This window comes from Cygnus olor, chromosome 2, assembly GCF_009769625.2.
Source record: "Cygnus olor isolate bCygOlo1 chromosome 2, bCygOlo1.pri.v2, whole genome shotgun sequence".
NCBI classification, from domain to species: domain Eukaryota; kingdom Metazoa; phylum Chordata; class Aves; order Anseriformes; family Anatidae; genus Cygnus; species Cygnus olor.
Genome location: NC_049170.1, coordinates 45,140,007 through 45,156,276, shown reverse-complemented (window position 1 = coordinate 45,156,276; position 16,270 = coordinate 45,140,007). Strand labels below are relative to the sequence as shown.

Genomic DNA, 16,270 nt, shown 5'->3' with positions numbered 1-16,270 from the left:
TGTTCTCTGTATATTTTTTTTTTTTAGTGCTGCAAGATCTGCAGCTGCCTATATCAGGGGCTTTCATTATGATGGTGTTACCTTTTTTGAGAGTTCACTGCATCGGGAATCTGTCAGTTTGCAGGTGGTGTTGGTTGGAGTCATAATTAAGTGAGCTATAGAGAATTAAAATAAATACATGAGAATTGTAAAGACGAAGCATATTTGGGGTGCCAAAAGCAAGTCCAATGGATATTCAGTGAAGTACCTTAGAAATGCATTTAAACATACTCAAGTTTATTAAATACTTCATCATGCTACTAAACTAGGTTGCTGAAGTAGGGGAACCTATTTGATTATGTAACTTTTTCTCAAAAACTTAGGAAATAGGCAGTTCACAATCAATTAGTGATGTCATTGGATACAACAAAGATTTTCTCATGCTCCTGATTAGTGCTTGAGAATGAAAAATGTCCTGACAGCTTCAGGTTGAAAATTTGGAGATGTGCAGTTATTCTTTGTTTTTCTTGTTTCAACTTGTTTGTTTTGGGGATTAAGTTTAAACTTAGGAATGTGGGCAATGCAACATTATGACTATACAGAAATGTGGGTTTATGTAAGCTCTATTATTTGCCTGGAAAGAGACTCTTGTAAAAAGAGTAAAAGCGAGGTGTCTGGTAAGCAAACAGTAACAGCAGTCCCTTTTTAGGGATCTTCTGGATTGCCTGGGAGGACCTGTGCCAGTACTATGATGTTGTTTATTTGAGTTGGAACCCAAGTCTTTTTAAAGAGTCTACATGTATTCACAGGTTGGTCCAAGAGAAATTTTTTTGTCAATATAGCAGTAAATTTTTTGATGTTTCCTTCCTTCCATTCTTCCCAGTTACAGCTGAAGAAGTTGGACTCTGACCATGCTCTCGAGCCTGACTTGATACTTCTGAATTTAGAACTCAGGCTTGGAGTGTTTCTGTAATGTTGTTCAAACTCCTGTGACCTTCATGATGATGCTGTGGACATAAGGTTGTGTAAGCAGCTTCTGACCTCAGTCCTATATCTCTGTATTAGAACAGAAATCAGATTTTTGTGCATTCCGTGTTTGTTTAATCAGTCACTAGGCTATGCTTGAGTAACCTAGCTTTTATTCGTAATTATTTTTCCTGGACAGTTGCAAGTCATTTGTGCATAGAATATCCCGAGTTGGAAGGGACCCATAAGGATCATCAAGTCCAACTCCTGGCACCACACAGGTCTGCCTAAAAGTTTAGACCATGTGACTAAGTGCACAGTCTAATCGCTTCTTAAATTCAGACAGGCTTGGTGCAGTGACTACTTCACTGGGGAGCCTGCTTCAGTGTGCAACCACCCTCTCGGTGAAGAACCTCTTCCTGATGTCCAGCCTAAACTTCCCCTGCCTCAGCTTAACACCGTTCCCACGGGTCCTGTCACTGGTGATTACGGAGAATAGGTTGGCGCCTGTCCCTCCACTCCCCCTCGCAAGGAAGCTGCAGACCGCGATGAGGTCTCCCCTCAGCCTCCTCTTCTCCAGGCTGAACAGGCCAAGTGACATCAGCCGCTCCTCATATGTCTTCCCCACTAGGCCCTTCACCATCTTTGTCGCCCTCCTCTGGACACTCTCCAACAGTTTAATGTCCTTTTTGTACTGTGGTGCCCAGAACTGCACACAGTACTCAAGGTGAGGCCGCACCAGCGCAGGGTAGAGCGGGACAATCCCTTCCCTCGACCGACTAGCAATGCCGTGCTTGATGAACCCCAGGGTATGGTTGGCCCTCCTGGCCGCCAGGGCACACTGCTGGCTCATATTCAACTTGCTGTCAACCACAACCCCCAAGATCCCTCTCTGCGGGGCTGCTCTCCGGCGTCTCATCGCCCAGTCTGTACGTATAGCCAGAGTTGCCCTGTCCCAGGTGCAGGACCCGGCACTTGCTTTTGTTAAACTTCATGCGGTTGGTGATCGCCCAGCTCTCCAATCTGTCCAGATCTCTCTGCAAGGCCTTTCCACCCTCATCTGAGTCCACAACTCCTCCAAGTTTGGTGTCGTCGGCAAATTTGCTCAGAACACCTTCTAGTCCTACATCCAAATCATTTATAAAAACATTGAAGAGGATTGGCCCTAAAATGGAGCCTTGAGGGACCCCACTAGTGACCATCTGCCAGCCAGATGTGGCCCCATTTACCACAACCCTTTGAGCCCTGCCTGTCAGCCAATTGCTCACCCATCGTATGATGTTTTTGTTAAGTTGTATGCTGGACATTTTGTCCAGTAGGATCCTATGGGAAACCATGTCAAAAGCTTTGGTGAAGTCCAAAACGGTCACATCAGCTGGTTTCCCTTGATTGACTAGATCGACTGCAGTGCCTGTTGTCTTTACAAGGTGTGTTCACTCACATCAGAACGGTCAAATTACATTTTTCACCAGTCACAATTGTTTTAACTTACCTTCCTTGGCCATTGATTTTTATTTTTTTTTTCTGAACACAATACCTGTCTCCCACCCAGTATCCATCACATTCAGCCTTTCTGTTACCCAGTTTGAGGAGAAATGCCTCAGTTTCTAGTAGTGAGGGTTTCGCTGTCTTCCTACTCCAGTATGCTGTGCTACACCCCCGTGTTCTCCTCAGGGCTGCTGTCAATCCATTCTTTGCCCAGCTTGTATTTGTGCTTGGGATTGCACCGACCCAGATACAGGACCTTGCACTTGGCCTTGAACCTCATGAGGTTCACGCAGGCCCACTTCTCAGGCCTGCCCAAGTCCCTCTGGATGACATCCCTTCCCTCCAGTGTGTTGACTGCAACACACAGGTTGGTGTCATCAGCAAACTTGCTGAGTGCACATAATGTACATGTTAATCTCAAATCTCATCTATTAGTTTGTGTTCCCTTTTATTAGTGATTTTCATGCCTCTGCTTAGGGAAATGCCTAGCACAGTGGCAATCGCCATAAAAAGTGGCGTACTGATAGTAATAATTTGAAGCTTTGCTGATAATGCGGCCAGCCATTCACACATGCTGCTCAGTTAAAAAAGGGTGGGAGGGTCAATGGGACTTAAGAATAGCTTCATCCATTTTTGTCCCCAGTTTGTCACATTTTGCATTGTTGTCAATACTTCTTGCTTTTCCACACCATATTTTTCTTGTCTAGACAGTTCATGAAGCAGGCTTTGTAATAGGGTACCTCAAGGATTTAAGACTTTATGCAGGCACCTTTCCAAACATGAAAGAGATTAATTCTTATTTTAAAGTTTACCTGAATAAAAAATTATGGGGAAAAAATTGGCAATCATGACAATATTTGGCTAGCCCAGGCTCTTTGAATTGTTCACCTTTTTCTATGCTTTGTGTGGTTGCAGTCACCATACCAAACAAGCTGTTTGCATTTAGCATTGCTGATAACCATGCTTGTATTGTAGCAAAGTCATTTATAAAAACAAATATAAGATAAAGCTTCTGACACAGCAATTACCTAATATAGTAGTTGTAGACACCAGTAGAAAATTAGCCTTTGGTAATTTTGTTACTGATAATAGATAGCTCTATGCATGTAGGATTTTGAGTTAGTTTTCAAAGTGCAAATGAATGTCCTACTGATCTAACAAAGTGTCTGCATTGCTTCTAGTACTTGGGATGCAAAACAAGGTCCAGTGAAGGATGCTTACAGCCTGGCTAATAATCCTCAGTACAAACTGGAGGTCCACTGTCCACAAGGTGGTGCTGCAGTCTGGGTTCTGCTTAGCAGACACATCACAGATAAGGTGCCAAGTTCTTTTCCTTATGTTTTCCAGATTAAATTCTATAATGTCTTCTGTATTTTTTTCTATACTGCTCTCTCTAGTATGAGCATATTACTGCTTATATGTTCATGTTCAGGTGTATCTGCATGTGAATGTGTACAAATTCTAAATTCAGTGGGTATAGATACCTGCATACAAGATTGTTGAAACAGGCTCAGAGTAAAAAATTGAGAGAGTACACCATAAGGGTACTGAAGTAATTCTAAATCCTGAGGGTCTGAAGTTTTTTCAGTGAAATTGGTGGTATTTTTTTTTTCAGACATTTTAAAAGAAATTTACTGAAATACCTCACCAATACAGCTATGAGACCATACCATGTGATGATCAAAGGGTTTGAGAGAATGTTGTACTTGATCTAATGTTAGTTACATTCCACAGAAATATATCTCTCTACTTAATTTGTGTTTTTATAGGATGACTTTGCACACAATCGGGAATTCATTACAATGGTTGTATACAAGACTGATGGCAAAAAAGTTTACTATCCAGGTTAGTATACTGTGATTGTCAAACAGATGATGCTTAGAAGTAAATGAATACTTGCAAAGGATTTTGTAGGAAAGAAAGGCACAGTTTGTTTTAAAACTGTATGTCTCATTCTAAGAGATCAATCTTTTGAAATAGTTGTTCAGGCATTTGACCACCTTCAACAGACTACACTGAAGGAATAAACCAAGCTGCAACTGTTAGAAGTGCTTAACCCTACTTAAAGGTTTACTGTAGTGCTGCTAACACTTGATTTTGCAACAGCATTTTCTTTATTGACCTGTTTATTTTTGCAGTGGCAGTAGTTAACTCTAAAAGAGACACTGCTTCTGTTTATCAGATAGCATTGGTGAAATGATTTTGGTTTACAGCTTCTCCTAAATGAAAATAATCAATGTTAACTGTTCTGTGAGCATGGCTTTGCAAAGTATCCAAAGTAAGTTCATGAGATACTCTAAAATATTTTGAAGTGTTCAGCTGCATTGCGTATGTATTGTTTAAGAACATATTCAGATGTTTAATTTTATCCAAGCATTGCATTACTCTTGGTCATTATAGGTCAGATTCTGCTTACCCTAAGAAGAAGGGGATTGATTTTTGGAGCTTTGTTGTAGCTGCAGAAAAGCCATGCATGTTTTATTTCAAGACAAATAGCAGATCTGAGACACAGGAAGTAAAGGTAATGGCTAGGTAGACTGCAACCTTGAAGTAGAACTGATTGATAACACCATGATTTTATTTGTTCTCTATGTCACCATAGAGGTCTTGGCATTTAAAAAACAAACAACACCAATAACAACAACAAAAACTCCTTGAATTAATTCAGTGAAAACACATCCTAGCATAAGCAGGATTTGGTCTGTTGCTTTTACAGATAGGGAACCCCTTCAGAACTAGAGTTGTGTTCAGGTAGCTGCTCACACAACAGGTAATAGCAGGAGTTAATCAGAGAGCAGCTTCTAAAGCTCTTCTGAACAAAGAGTGGAATTTGTGCTTCTGTTTTTTTTGTTTTGTTTTGTTTTTTTTTTTGTGTGTGTTTTATTTGTTTCTCCTACTGGAATGGCTGATAAAGGTTCTGGTGTTCATCTCTGGTCTTGTTTCACTGAACTATGCCAACCAGTTTGCCTAGAATCCAAATACTCCGTGATCAGAAAACATCCATTGAGACCTTACCAAATAATCACTGCTTGTTGCAAGAGCTGATCTTGTTAAAGAACTTGCTTCTCCTTACTGCCCAAGACATGCTTGAGATTTTGCTAGTTCCTGTAGCAGTGCTTATTTTGCATGTGTGTTATACTGAAAACATTCTCAAGTGGGCAAGTGAAACACATTTGTACAGCGGAGGAACTACTGGGTTGTGCTTGAAACAGTCAGTCTTCCAGAAAGACTATTAACAAGAGCTGGATAATTCATCTGTTTTATCTTGCTACCCAAACTCTTTTACAAACTTTTAATCTCACGAGCTCAAACTCATTTAAAACCTTTTACCATGGAAATAGATTTGTCAAGCTGCAGTATTATTTTTACCATCTGTTAAAATGAGATCAGAACAAAACAGGTTAATCCTTTGGCACAGAGGCAGGGCTTTCCCATTCCTAAGCTTCTCATTGTTTTATATTAATCCTTTCCCCTCTCCCATGTTGCTTTGTAGAACAAAGGACCTGAGCCTGGGTCTGTTGAAGTAATTGGCTAGGTTTGTTCGTGCTTTGCTAAAATTAAAAGAAGTCTGGAAATTACCAATTAGAGACTGAATAACACATTGTATTGTGTAATTGTAAAAGAAAATGTTTGGGATGTTTATAATAAATACTGCATTTGCATTGCTACGGGGATGCAGCTACGTGTGTAGTGATACCAAGGGGAAGGGAAAAAGATGGAGATAGTGGGGTTTTGTTGCCTTTTTTTTTCTCCTGAAGACATTAAGATTGTTGCAGAGTCTTGTTTACCAACTAGAACTGTCCCGTCAACAGAAAAGGGAGCATCTCTAAAAGATACTTCATAGATTTATTTGTATAGAATACTCAAACGTTCTTCATTCTTTTCTTTAAACTTCAACATAATCACAGTAGGTCTCCTTTGGATAGAGACATTGGTAGGAGATGGGCAAACATTTCTTGTAAGTCATGGGACCTAAGCCAAACTTTTAAGTGCAGAATTTGTCCTGACATGTGATGTACCTCTCCTGAAAATGACAGTTGCTCTTAATACTATTTGTCCTTTTTTATGACCAAATCTTGAGGCTTTCTTTTGAGAGCACTCAAGTCTGGTTATAGTCTGACCTTAGTACCAACAGTCTGACTTTCTGGGCAAAATTCACTGATTATAAAATGGCTAAGAAGTTTACCAAGCTGGGGGATTTTTTTGATGTGCAAAAAGTCCTTTTCCTTTTCAGCTGACCCTCCTCCATATATTGATGGTATTCGGATCAACAGCCCTCATTATCTGACCAAGATAAAGCTGACCTCTCCAGGGACCCATACGTTTACCTTAGTGGTGTCCCAGTACGAGAAACAAAACACTATCCATTACACGATCAGGGTACGTACTGTTGATTTCAAAATGAATGTAAACAATTATACTGTAAAATGTACTTTATTTGTTAATTTGATGAACAAGAATGCTTTTGGGTTGATATTGTTACTTTGAGGGAGGCTATGAATGATGGAGCAGAACTGCTGGATAACGTGCTTGATAATGTTCTCCCCTGTAGTTAGGACAATATATTGTGTCTACACAGTATAGTTGGGGGATAGGGACAGGAGTTGCCTTCCTTGGCAGTCAGCCACTACTTTTCCCCTGAGATCTCTTCTGATCAAGACATGGACTCCAATGACCTCCTTCCTTCTTACCCAAGTATTAAAGCTACGTTTCCTTTGTGGTGATTTTCAAAGCATGTAAAGTGAACAAGTATCTAAAAACTGTTTATGTAGGCAATTTTGCTTTTTTTCTTTTCTAATATGTTATGAATTCATGTGTAAAGTGCCAGATGAATGCATAACCAACTTCTGCTTTTACAACACAGGTGTACTCCTTGTGCAAGTTTACCTTTTCCAAGATTCCCACACCTTACACCATTTCCAAACGGGTAAAGAAATATTTTCTTTTATGGGTCTCTATATAATAATTCGGTTTTGGCTTTTCCATATCTGAGATATATAAGGCTTCTAAATATACTTCTGTGCTAATGTCCAGAAATGCCAGCTTAGGCTATTGTCTCACAAACAAAACTTCTTAGCGAGGTCAACTGAAGCTTAATCTAAGCATACCTAGCATTAACACCAATCCTATACTTTTGTTGCATATAACATGCCAAAGCTGCTCTTTAGGTATTGTTTGTACCAACATAAAAGCCTTGGGTGGTTGACTCACTCTGTTCACACCACTCTGTAAGAATAGTTGCTTAACTTTTATTGGCATAAAAATCCTATTTGGTATGTAAACTCCATCTTCATAGTAGTGTTACAGCTGTACCAGTGCAGCTAATACTGTAAAACCTTTGTAGAATAGACAGACCTTTGGAGTAACAGCCTGTACCCTAATACGCCATTATTGTGCAGAGATCAGATTGTGCCAGTGCTACTGTAGAGTAAAAACTCAGCCAAGAATGTCACTCATTTTCCTTTGTGAGAAGCGCGTGGTTTTCTTGAAAAGTTCTTGGCATGACAGGGCAAAATCAGCAATGGCAAAGTAAAAGCACCAATACCAACACTGTGACAAATGGACTTAGCATGGCAATATCACGACACTTTACTAGTCTTCAATTTTGCTAAGACATCTCAAAGGTCTGTAATCACTGGGAGAAGCACTTGCACTGCAAAATAGGAATAAGGTGATATATGGATGGTACGTTTCATATATAAATGCCCCCCAAGATTAGAAAGAGTAGAGCAGCAGGGGCAAGAGCAAAAAACTTGACTAAAACTAGTGAGAAGCCCAGGCAGTTTGGGGGCCAGCTGCTGTTAGTATTTCAGATGTTAACATGAGCTGCAGTTATGCATTCAGCTGAAGTATAAATAGACAGGAGATCACAGGATGATGTTTATTTTCAGAGCTATACCTGGTATTAGCAATTTCATCCTCAAGGAAGAATAAATTACCAGCTGTTAACTTTCATCTCTCTACTTACTGTGTACATACCCTGGGAAATCCTATTATAGACAGAAGTCTTCTGTCCAAAGAAGCAATGTCTTCAGGAAAAGAGAAACGGGACTACTTTCAGCCACAGTGGAACAGTCCATTTTCTAGGATGCTGGTGCCTGAAGTTGAGGATTATGTTACTTCATGTAGCCAAGGCACCATACCATCTGGCAGCCAGGCTCTAAGTTTGGGCAGTGTTTCATACTAGCTTTTAGTTCTGGAAGAGCCCCTTGAATCTAGCTTGTTCAGGAGAATGGTAGGTGGCTAGAGAGGTTCCTGGGAACAATGTAAACACTCAATGCAGAAAATTGTCACTTCTAGCTCTCAAAAACTGAGCTGGGAGAGTGGTTTAAGAAGGCAAAAACAAACTGAAGGTGACACAACTGTTTGAGGCAGGTCATCTGTTTGATGTTGTAACATGTTTAAAGAGAGAATTAAGTATGTGGAAACCTGTTAATTATTTGAAGATGTGTGTCTAGCCTTCAAATAAAAGGCATGTTCTATCTGTATGATTAAATACAAAAAGCAAGTTGCCTTTCTTTAATGCTTATTTGGTATTAGTTTAGTAGTTACCACATTTAAAAACAAGCAGATAACTAATTCACAGTTTACCAGCAAAAGAAAGCCCTGTTAGCTGTCTCATACTAAAGTTGAGAGGTCAACTTCTGGCACTAGCCTAGCTATAGTGGGGCTCCTGGAGCAAAGTGCAGCTGAGGTGGAAGAGGTCTGGAAAGCTCGCAAAACACAGCAATTCAGGCTCCTGGGTAGTTGCATGGTGGGGGAAGAAATCCCCATTGCTTCCAAACTTGTCACGTTTGAGGTTTTTGGACACTGGGCAGAGAAACTAAATCACAAGAAAAAATCTTGATCCCTGCTGGCTTGATGGAAAGGGGAGGGAAGTGACGTACAAGGAATGTATCTCAGCTATAAATTTGTGTGAATGCCTGGCACGTCTTAGAAGTCTAAGCTTTCACTTTAATGACTAGCAGGGGGAACTCGCAAACAGATGGCCTGTTCCTCTGTCTGAGCAGCATTCTTTTTCTTGTATTTCTTTGTCCCTTTGGAATCTGTCCTTATCCACCTTTCTTGTCCCTCCAATGCTGTTTCTCAGAGTGCATAGATGTGAATGGACCAGTGGTGGGAGGAGTCATTTCAAAAGCAAAGGCTATAACACAAGTAATGTTGTAACTCTTGTGCTGTTTGTGCTTCTCATTTGGTACAACAGAGAACAAACAAAGAAACAAACAAGTGACAAACTAAACAACCTACAACAAAAAACCTTGAAGTAGGCACAGGATAGATGGGAATATAGATTCTTCATTAGATACAATTTCTCATAGTCAGACGTGGTCACTCGATACTCTTACTAAATATAAGCTGAAAAATAGACTACCTTTATAAGGGATATAAGGCTTCGAGTGAGGTAGGTGGAGGACTGCAATGAAACTTTCTAAATACTAACACATTCTGCATTTCACTTACACTTTAAAAATACAGATTCCCTCAATCAGTGACATCTGAAGTGAGAGGAGCTTCTGGTCTTGTGTTGCTTTTCTATACATGCAAATCCTCAGGATATAAAATTTTCTATATTTTTCATTTTTTAGGTTAATGGACAATGGAAAGGTCACAGTGCTGGAGGATGTGGAAATTTCAGAGACAGCTACAAAAATAACCCCATTTATCAATTCCAGATGGACAAGAGTGGGCCATTACTAATTGAACTACGTGGACCAAGGTTTGTAGAATAAGCATGTACCAACACAGTGTGAGTATTATGTGCTGTGGATGAGTGTTGTGAGTATCTTTCAAGGGGAGGGTGGGAAGCGCCCTGAAAACTCAGAAGATGAGATACAGGAGGCAGTTCAGATGAATAGTACTACTTATGTTTCTAACTTCACCATCAGTAGCAATTTAAACTTTTGTTTTAGGAGTCTTCTTTTGTTTTAGTTCTGGGGTCTGAGTAGAACTAGGTCTTGCAGAGCAGGGAAGAGGGTACAAAGGACTTGTTTCCTCATAAAATTATCTCATGGTCATACTTCCTTTTCTTTTATAGCGGAGCTAATATGTGGGATACTAAACACTAACTTAAGAGGTTGTTAAATAGAGCTCAAGGTACTGCATAGGCCATTGAAAGTTCATTTACTCTGTGACCAGCAGATCAGGGAGAAGAACTGTATGTCAGTGCCCTGTGGAGTATCTTTCACATTGAAAGCTTCTCCCCAGAGTTGCAAGTAATATTTATAAATTTATGGGCACTCAGCTGTCACTCTGGTAGAATATACCTGTATCAACTACTGCATCCCATTCCTGGAAGGGCTTAAGAGGACTGAGATTTGGAGGGGATATTTGAGAAAGCAGAACATAAAATAGGTTTAACTTAAAATGTAGCTCGAAGCTTTTGACCCTCACAGCCCCATTTGCACACAAAGTAGTGTCCGTATGCTTTTTTTTAAAAAAAAAAAAAAGTGTTTTCTCACAACTGGTAGTCTGACTGCTGATGTTATGCAGGTCAAATTCCTTCAGCAAAATTCATTCTCTACCTCAAAATACCAGCATACGGAGCTTCTAAATAGCAATGTATCTCTTAACGTGCAGTCAAGTGTTGTGGTTCTTTTGTGTTTTTGTTGGTTTTTTTTGCAAAGCTGTACACTATCAAATAGCACATCTTTTTCCTCCCCTTTTGAGGAAACTCCTCTTGTGAAATGAAGATGAGTACAGATGTGCTTCAATGAAGGTGTGGCTCTCCTGCTCCACTAATTAAGCATTTCTTCTTCTGCATGCATTTTCTGCATTTTTAGCTCATTCTTGGGCAGTTTGAATGACAGGGCCACTTGTGTTTGTTGCATGTATTAAGAGGTAGCAGACAAATTGTCCCAAGTTGTAATGCAACATGAGAGTTCTGCTGAGATGACCAACATTCCCATTCCTCTGACAGTGATCAGATCACAGCCCAGAATCTGTGCCACTCAGCACAGAAATATGTCACCACAAGTTTAACCACTTGCAGGCTGTTTTGGTGCAGAGACAAAACTATCAGTAATTTTCCAGAGAGTACAGTTCTGAAATGGATGTGCGTGTCTTCCTCCAAATTGTACATTCATGTTGTGGTAATTTTCATTAGCATTTTTGTCACAAATGTTACAAAACTTTTAAATGTGTTCCAGCTGTACTATATAGTGGTTTTTTTAAAGTGCTCTCCTTATGATACTCCTGGTGACCCAAATGGCTAAAATAAGTGTGTCACTTTACTTGCAGGCAATACAGCGTTGGCTTTGAACTTGTCACAGTCTCAACAGTAGGAGATCCTGGTTCCTATGGCTTTCAGAAGAAGAGCAGTGGTGACTACAGGTAATAATAGTTCATTTAATGAAGTCTTAGCAGTCTGAAACATTTCAGATCTTACAATGGATCACTTCTTTTATCATAGGTGTGGATTTTGCTACTTAGAAGTGGAAAACATACTTGCTGGAGTTTACAACATTATCCCCACCACATTCTTGCCTCAACAAGAGGGTCCTTTTTTCTTAGATTTCAACAGTGCTACTCCTCTTAAGGTATCACAGCTTCAGTAAGGAGACAGACTTGTGCACTACTCTTTGAAGAAGTATTTTTGACCTGTCCTACAGTCTGAGAAGAGGTGAATAACTCTTACTACAAAAAGAATGCAATTTTATTTTACGCATAAGTCATAGCCAAAACCATGGAGTCACCCATTTGCTGATTAGTTGTGGTAGACAGTTGTGGTTTTTGCTGCTACGGTATGAGAGTGAGCACTGTTCAATAGGCTTGTGAGCAGGCTAAAATGCTTACGTTCAAATGAACTGGCAGAACATAGTTTACTAGAATCTTTCTACATTTCAAATCAAAATATAGTGGGTTTATATAAGAGAAAAACTAACACTGAAATTTACTTCTCCTGAAATATAGGGTCTATGGGTTTAGGATTTTATTCTTAAAAGTAAACATCTAAGAAAATAATATTATTGTGTATTCTGCTTATTCAGCTTCAGGACCAAATATGTATTAATTGCTATTTGTACTGAATGTCTTGAATGTTTTCAGCACTGAAGTAGCTCTCACATTTAAATGTGAGCTTACTACTGCTGAGCATGTATTCCAGGCTGCCACTAACATGTTCAGCTTATCTAGAGTACGTACATAGATGTAAAGGATAAGGAAGATGCCAGCTTCAGATATTTCTAAAAGAGCAATGGATTCACCCATATTACACGTACTTTAAGAACTGTTATTTTGTATTGGTATTACTTTAATACATATTATAACACAAGGTACTGTATGGCTTTCTTCCTACTAGCTGCAAAACCTAGCCTGATCACAATCAGCACTAAAAGTTAACCAACAGTCGTGCACAGACAGTACAGCAAGCCGGTCACTTAGCAGACATGAAATGTTTTCATCTGAAGGTGCACTGTAAGATTCTCAGTATCTACTGAAGTATACTGCAGTAGTCTCACTTGCTGGTGCTAGGGGGTAGTTCACTCCTTCCTATCAGCATCCTAACAAAAATAATAAGGATAAAACACTTCTTTGCAAGTACTTAGCCTGCATAGGAAGAGTCATTTTTAAATTGAAACTGATGAACAAAGGTAGCACTTACCCATGGTGTCAATAGAAATAGGGTTTAAAGTTCTTCAGAAAACAGTGGAAGTGGAATTACTCCAGGGGGAAAAAAAGTAAAGTCTACTGTATCTCTAGCCTGTAAGATATATATATATATACACAAATATAAATATCTGAAAAGGATTGAAGGTTAACTTTTTTTTAAACAAATGACAGAAAAAAACTGTGACAGGAGGAGAGGGTGCTTTTAAAACAGCCATAGGAAGTTCTTTGCTATTCAGGTTTACCTGGCAATTTTTTGACCAAAAAGATATTACTTAAATAGTACCTGTGCTCTAAAAAATAAGATTTGTTCATTAGGAAAGTAAGCATGTAGTACAGGAGAACAAGAAATATCTGTCGGCTCAAGTCACTCCCCTGGAAATCTGCTATTTACCTTCTCCATAAAGTAAAAGTCCCTTCTTGTTTCATTTCCTTCATCGGACAGCTTTTTAACAAATGTCTAGCTTTCAAAGGACACTGAAAACATGTCTTCTTAGACTGCATCTGGGCTTTGTGACAAGTTTGTCATAGTGTGACTTAGCTTCTTTTGCAGGGAAGTTTCTGATGATTATTGCAATAAATCAACATAGGGAGTTGTATGGGCACAAGATGAGCAAAAAGCAACTCCTTTATGGTTATCCTTGGCTTTTGGGAGTAGTCAGTTGTGCCAAGGACTGCTTCCTCTCTACAAAATTAAAATTTCACTTAACACAGATTTATAGAGAAAAATATAAATCTTAGCACAGGCTAAACCAGAATATATTGCATCTATTTTTAACACCTATGAAGTTAGAGGTAGTTATGAAATCTAAACAGTATATTCTTGACTGTATAAAAGGCAGATGCCAGAACTAAGTTTTTGCATGTCCTCTGCTGTTTGAGATCAAGCTGGTAGACTTGCCTACAGTGAAATCTGTTTTTCTTTTGTAGTCGATTTCTACTCTGTAGGAAGTTGTTCCCCTCCCCTTTTTTGTTTCTCTCTCCAAGCACAAGCTAGTGCCAAAGCTTACATTGGATGAAACAAACATATAAGACTCAGCTTCCATATTGTACTAAAGCAAAAGCAAGGAATGCTAGACAAAGCTGTCTCTACCCAGATACAATAACATTTTGTACATACACAGTACAGTCAGTGGATTGGGTTTATGCCCATAAAATGCACAGGATAAGTTCAGTATCACTGTCCTTTTTAAGACAAGTCCTATCCAAATACTGTACCTGCAGAGTTAGTAAAATACCATCACTATACATTTCCTTTCACAGATAGGACAGAACATTCATGTGGAGCATCTCAAAAGAAATACACAAGCTATTCTTGTAAATTTTGGTCTCTGCCAGTTCTGGTTGTGACAAATTACTTTTACAATATTATTTTATTGCCCTCTTTTATTAGGAAATTAGTCGCGATTACTTCTTTCTTCTGATATTTTCTGTCAACTACATACTTATATAATTTTTTTCTACAAATCTAGAAAAATGATTGGAGAGTAAACTGCTCCTTAAGTTTTAGTGCAGCCTCAGCCCAAGATGTAGGTTAAGCTTTTCTTTCCCCCCTACATCAGTTGTCATTTTTGATCTGTAATGACAATATTAGATTGAGTCAAGCTGGGAAATGCTGCATAGAAAATACTTCTAGAAAAGAGTAAGGCCTGTGTGGGGAAAAATTGAAATAGCTGCACAACAGCTTAGATTGTAGTGAGGGTACATTGGTCATGTTACTTTACTCCCAGTCATGCAGCTCTTGACTATTAAGCGTTCTCTGCCTGTAAACATTTAATTAAAGCTTTTAAACGTTAAAATACAAAGCTTTACAAAGTTGACCAACAAGCAGACGGTATTCCTAACTGTACAGTTGTAAACTGTCTAAGCTGCAGCTAAATGACAACGAAAGCCAGGTGTAAGGGGCCTTAAGAGGATTTATAATTTCTTTGGTTTACTAAGGCTACTATAAAGAAATGATTTTTAATTCTCTCTATTCATTGGTGCTGAGGGATAACTGGAGATACTCTTTTAAGAAGTTTGGATGTTCTCCTTGCTTATGTGCTGAAACACCTTTTCTAAGGTTTTATTTTTTGCCTTTTTTTTAAATCCTACCTTAGAGCTCCATACACACCACCATATGCTGCTGTTTATAGCTCAGGGTGAGATGCCCCCCAGACACACACATCTGTTTGTTTTGTTAGGAAGGAATGGGGTTAGTCCTTCATTAATCTAATCCATCATTTTTCAAAGACTTACCAAGAGTTAGTACTTGGATGAATGATATCAAGTTTCTCTCTCATCTGTCCCAAGTCTGAGGTTCAGTCCTAGTTTCCTGATGCAAGTTTCATGCAACTATTTTGTACGGTAATTTTTATGCACTTGACCATGTGAACTATTAGGTGTTTGAACAAGCAGCTGCTTAGAATTAAGTTTGTGTACATACAAGAGAGGTTTTTATCACTTAGTGAAAAAATGACATTTAAGTTGTGTGATAATACCAAAGAGTAGTAGAATTCCTAGATTAAAGTTTGCTTTATACATTCTCACTGATCACATATACTTTGATACACCAGAGGCTTATTTTTATACCCATAAAGGTGGCTACCATCATGTTACGCTTCAGAATACATAAAGAATTCCTACAAAAAATAACCAGAGAAAGCTTGTTCATTTGCCTGTACTCCACAGTCATGTATGTTCATTTAAGTTTGTCGTATTTATAATTATACCTTTTATGGAGTTTAAAATAAAATGAGTTTTCCATTAATTTATTAGACATGCAGTTGTGCCTGTTTGCTTGCACATTTCAAGTGTAATTTACCTGCTGAGCACTGGGGTTGCCAAAGGAAGAAGGCTGTAGCAAGATCTTTGAACAAATACTGAAGAAACACAGTGTAACAGTATGTGTTTGTTGGGCTCCACACCCTTCCACACTTCTGATCAATGGTTTTAATCTGCTGGGAACTGAACCCCATCATGACATATGCAAGGCAGCACATGCAACATTCTTGTACCCTGCTGAACATAAGGTTATTCTTTACACCAGTGTAGGGTCTTTGGGTTTCCAGTCAGGGCTGACACTAGGAGGAAATTTGATAGCAAGAGGCTTAGAAAAAAAAAAAGTGTATTAGAGATTGACTGGCAGGTGTACAAAAATAGATATTCAGCCTCAAGTTCCTCCATTGGTTTCTCTAACTGTATGCAATACAGACAGTAGCTTAGTTATGAAATTTTAAGTAAGACATTTAAT

At 39.0% G+C, this 16,270-nt stretch overlaps 1 protein-coding gene across 3 annotated transcripts in view; it reads left to right on the top strand.

Annotated features, from left to right (window-relative positions):
• The window catches only part of CAPN7 (calpain 7), a 34,633-nt gene extending 18,457 nt beyond the window's left edge, over positions 1 to 16,176 (top strand). For 2 of the 3 annotated variants that reach the window (XM_040548394.1, XM_040548395.1), the window contains 8 exons: positions 689 to 788; positions 3,615 to 3,750; positions 4,203 to 4,278; positions 6,668 to 6,813; positions 7,298 to 7,360; positions 10,020 to 10,150; positions 11,671 to 11,763; positions 11,843 to 16,176. In XM_040548394.1, the coding sequence (XP_040404328.1) occupies positions 689 to 788; positions 3,615 to 3,750; positions 4,203 to 4,278; positions 6,668 to 6,813; positions 7,298 to 7,360; positions 10,020 to 10,150; positions 11,671 to 11,763; positions 11,843 to 11,987 (890 nt within the window). In that variant the 3' untranslated portion in view covers positions 11,988 to 16,176. The remainder of the gene's footprint in view (positions 1 to 688; positions 789 to 3,614; positions 3,751 to 4,202; positions 4,279 to 6,667; positions 6,814 to 7,297; positions 7,361 to 10,019; positions 10,151 to 11,670; positions 11,764 to 11,842) is intronic. The other variant, XM_040548396.1, reaches the window with a different exon arrangement.
• Positions 16,177 to 16,270: the final 94 nt, after the last annotated feature.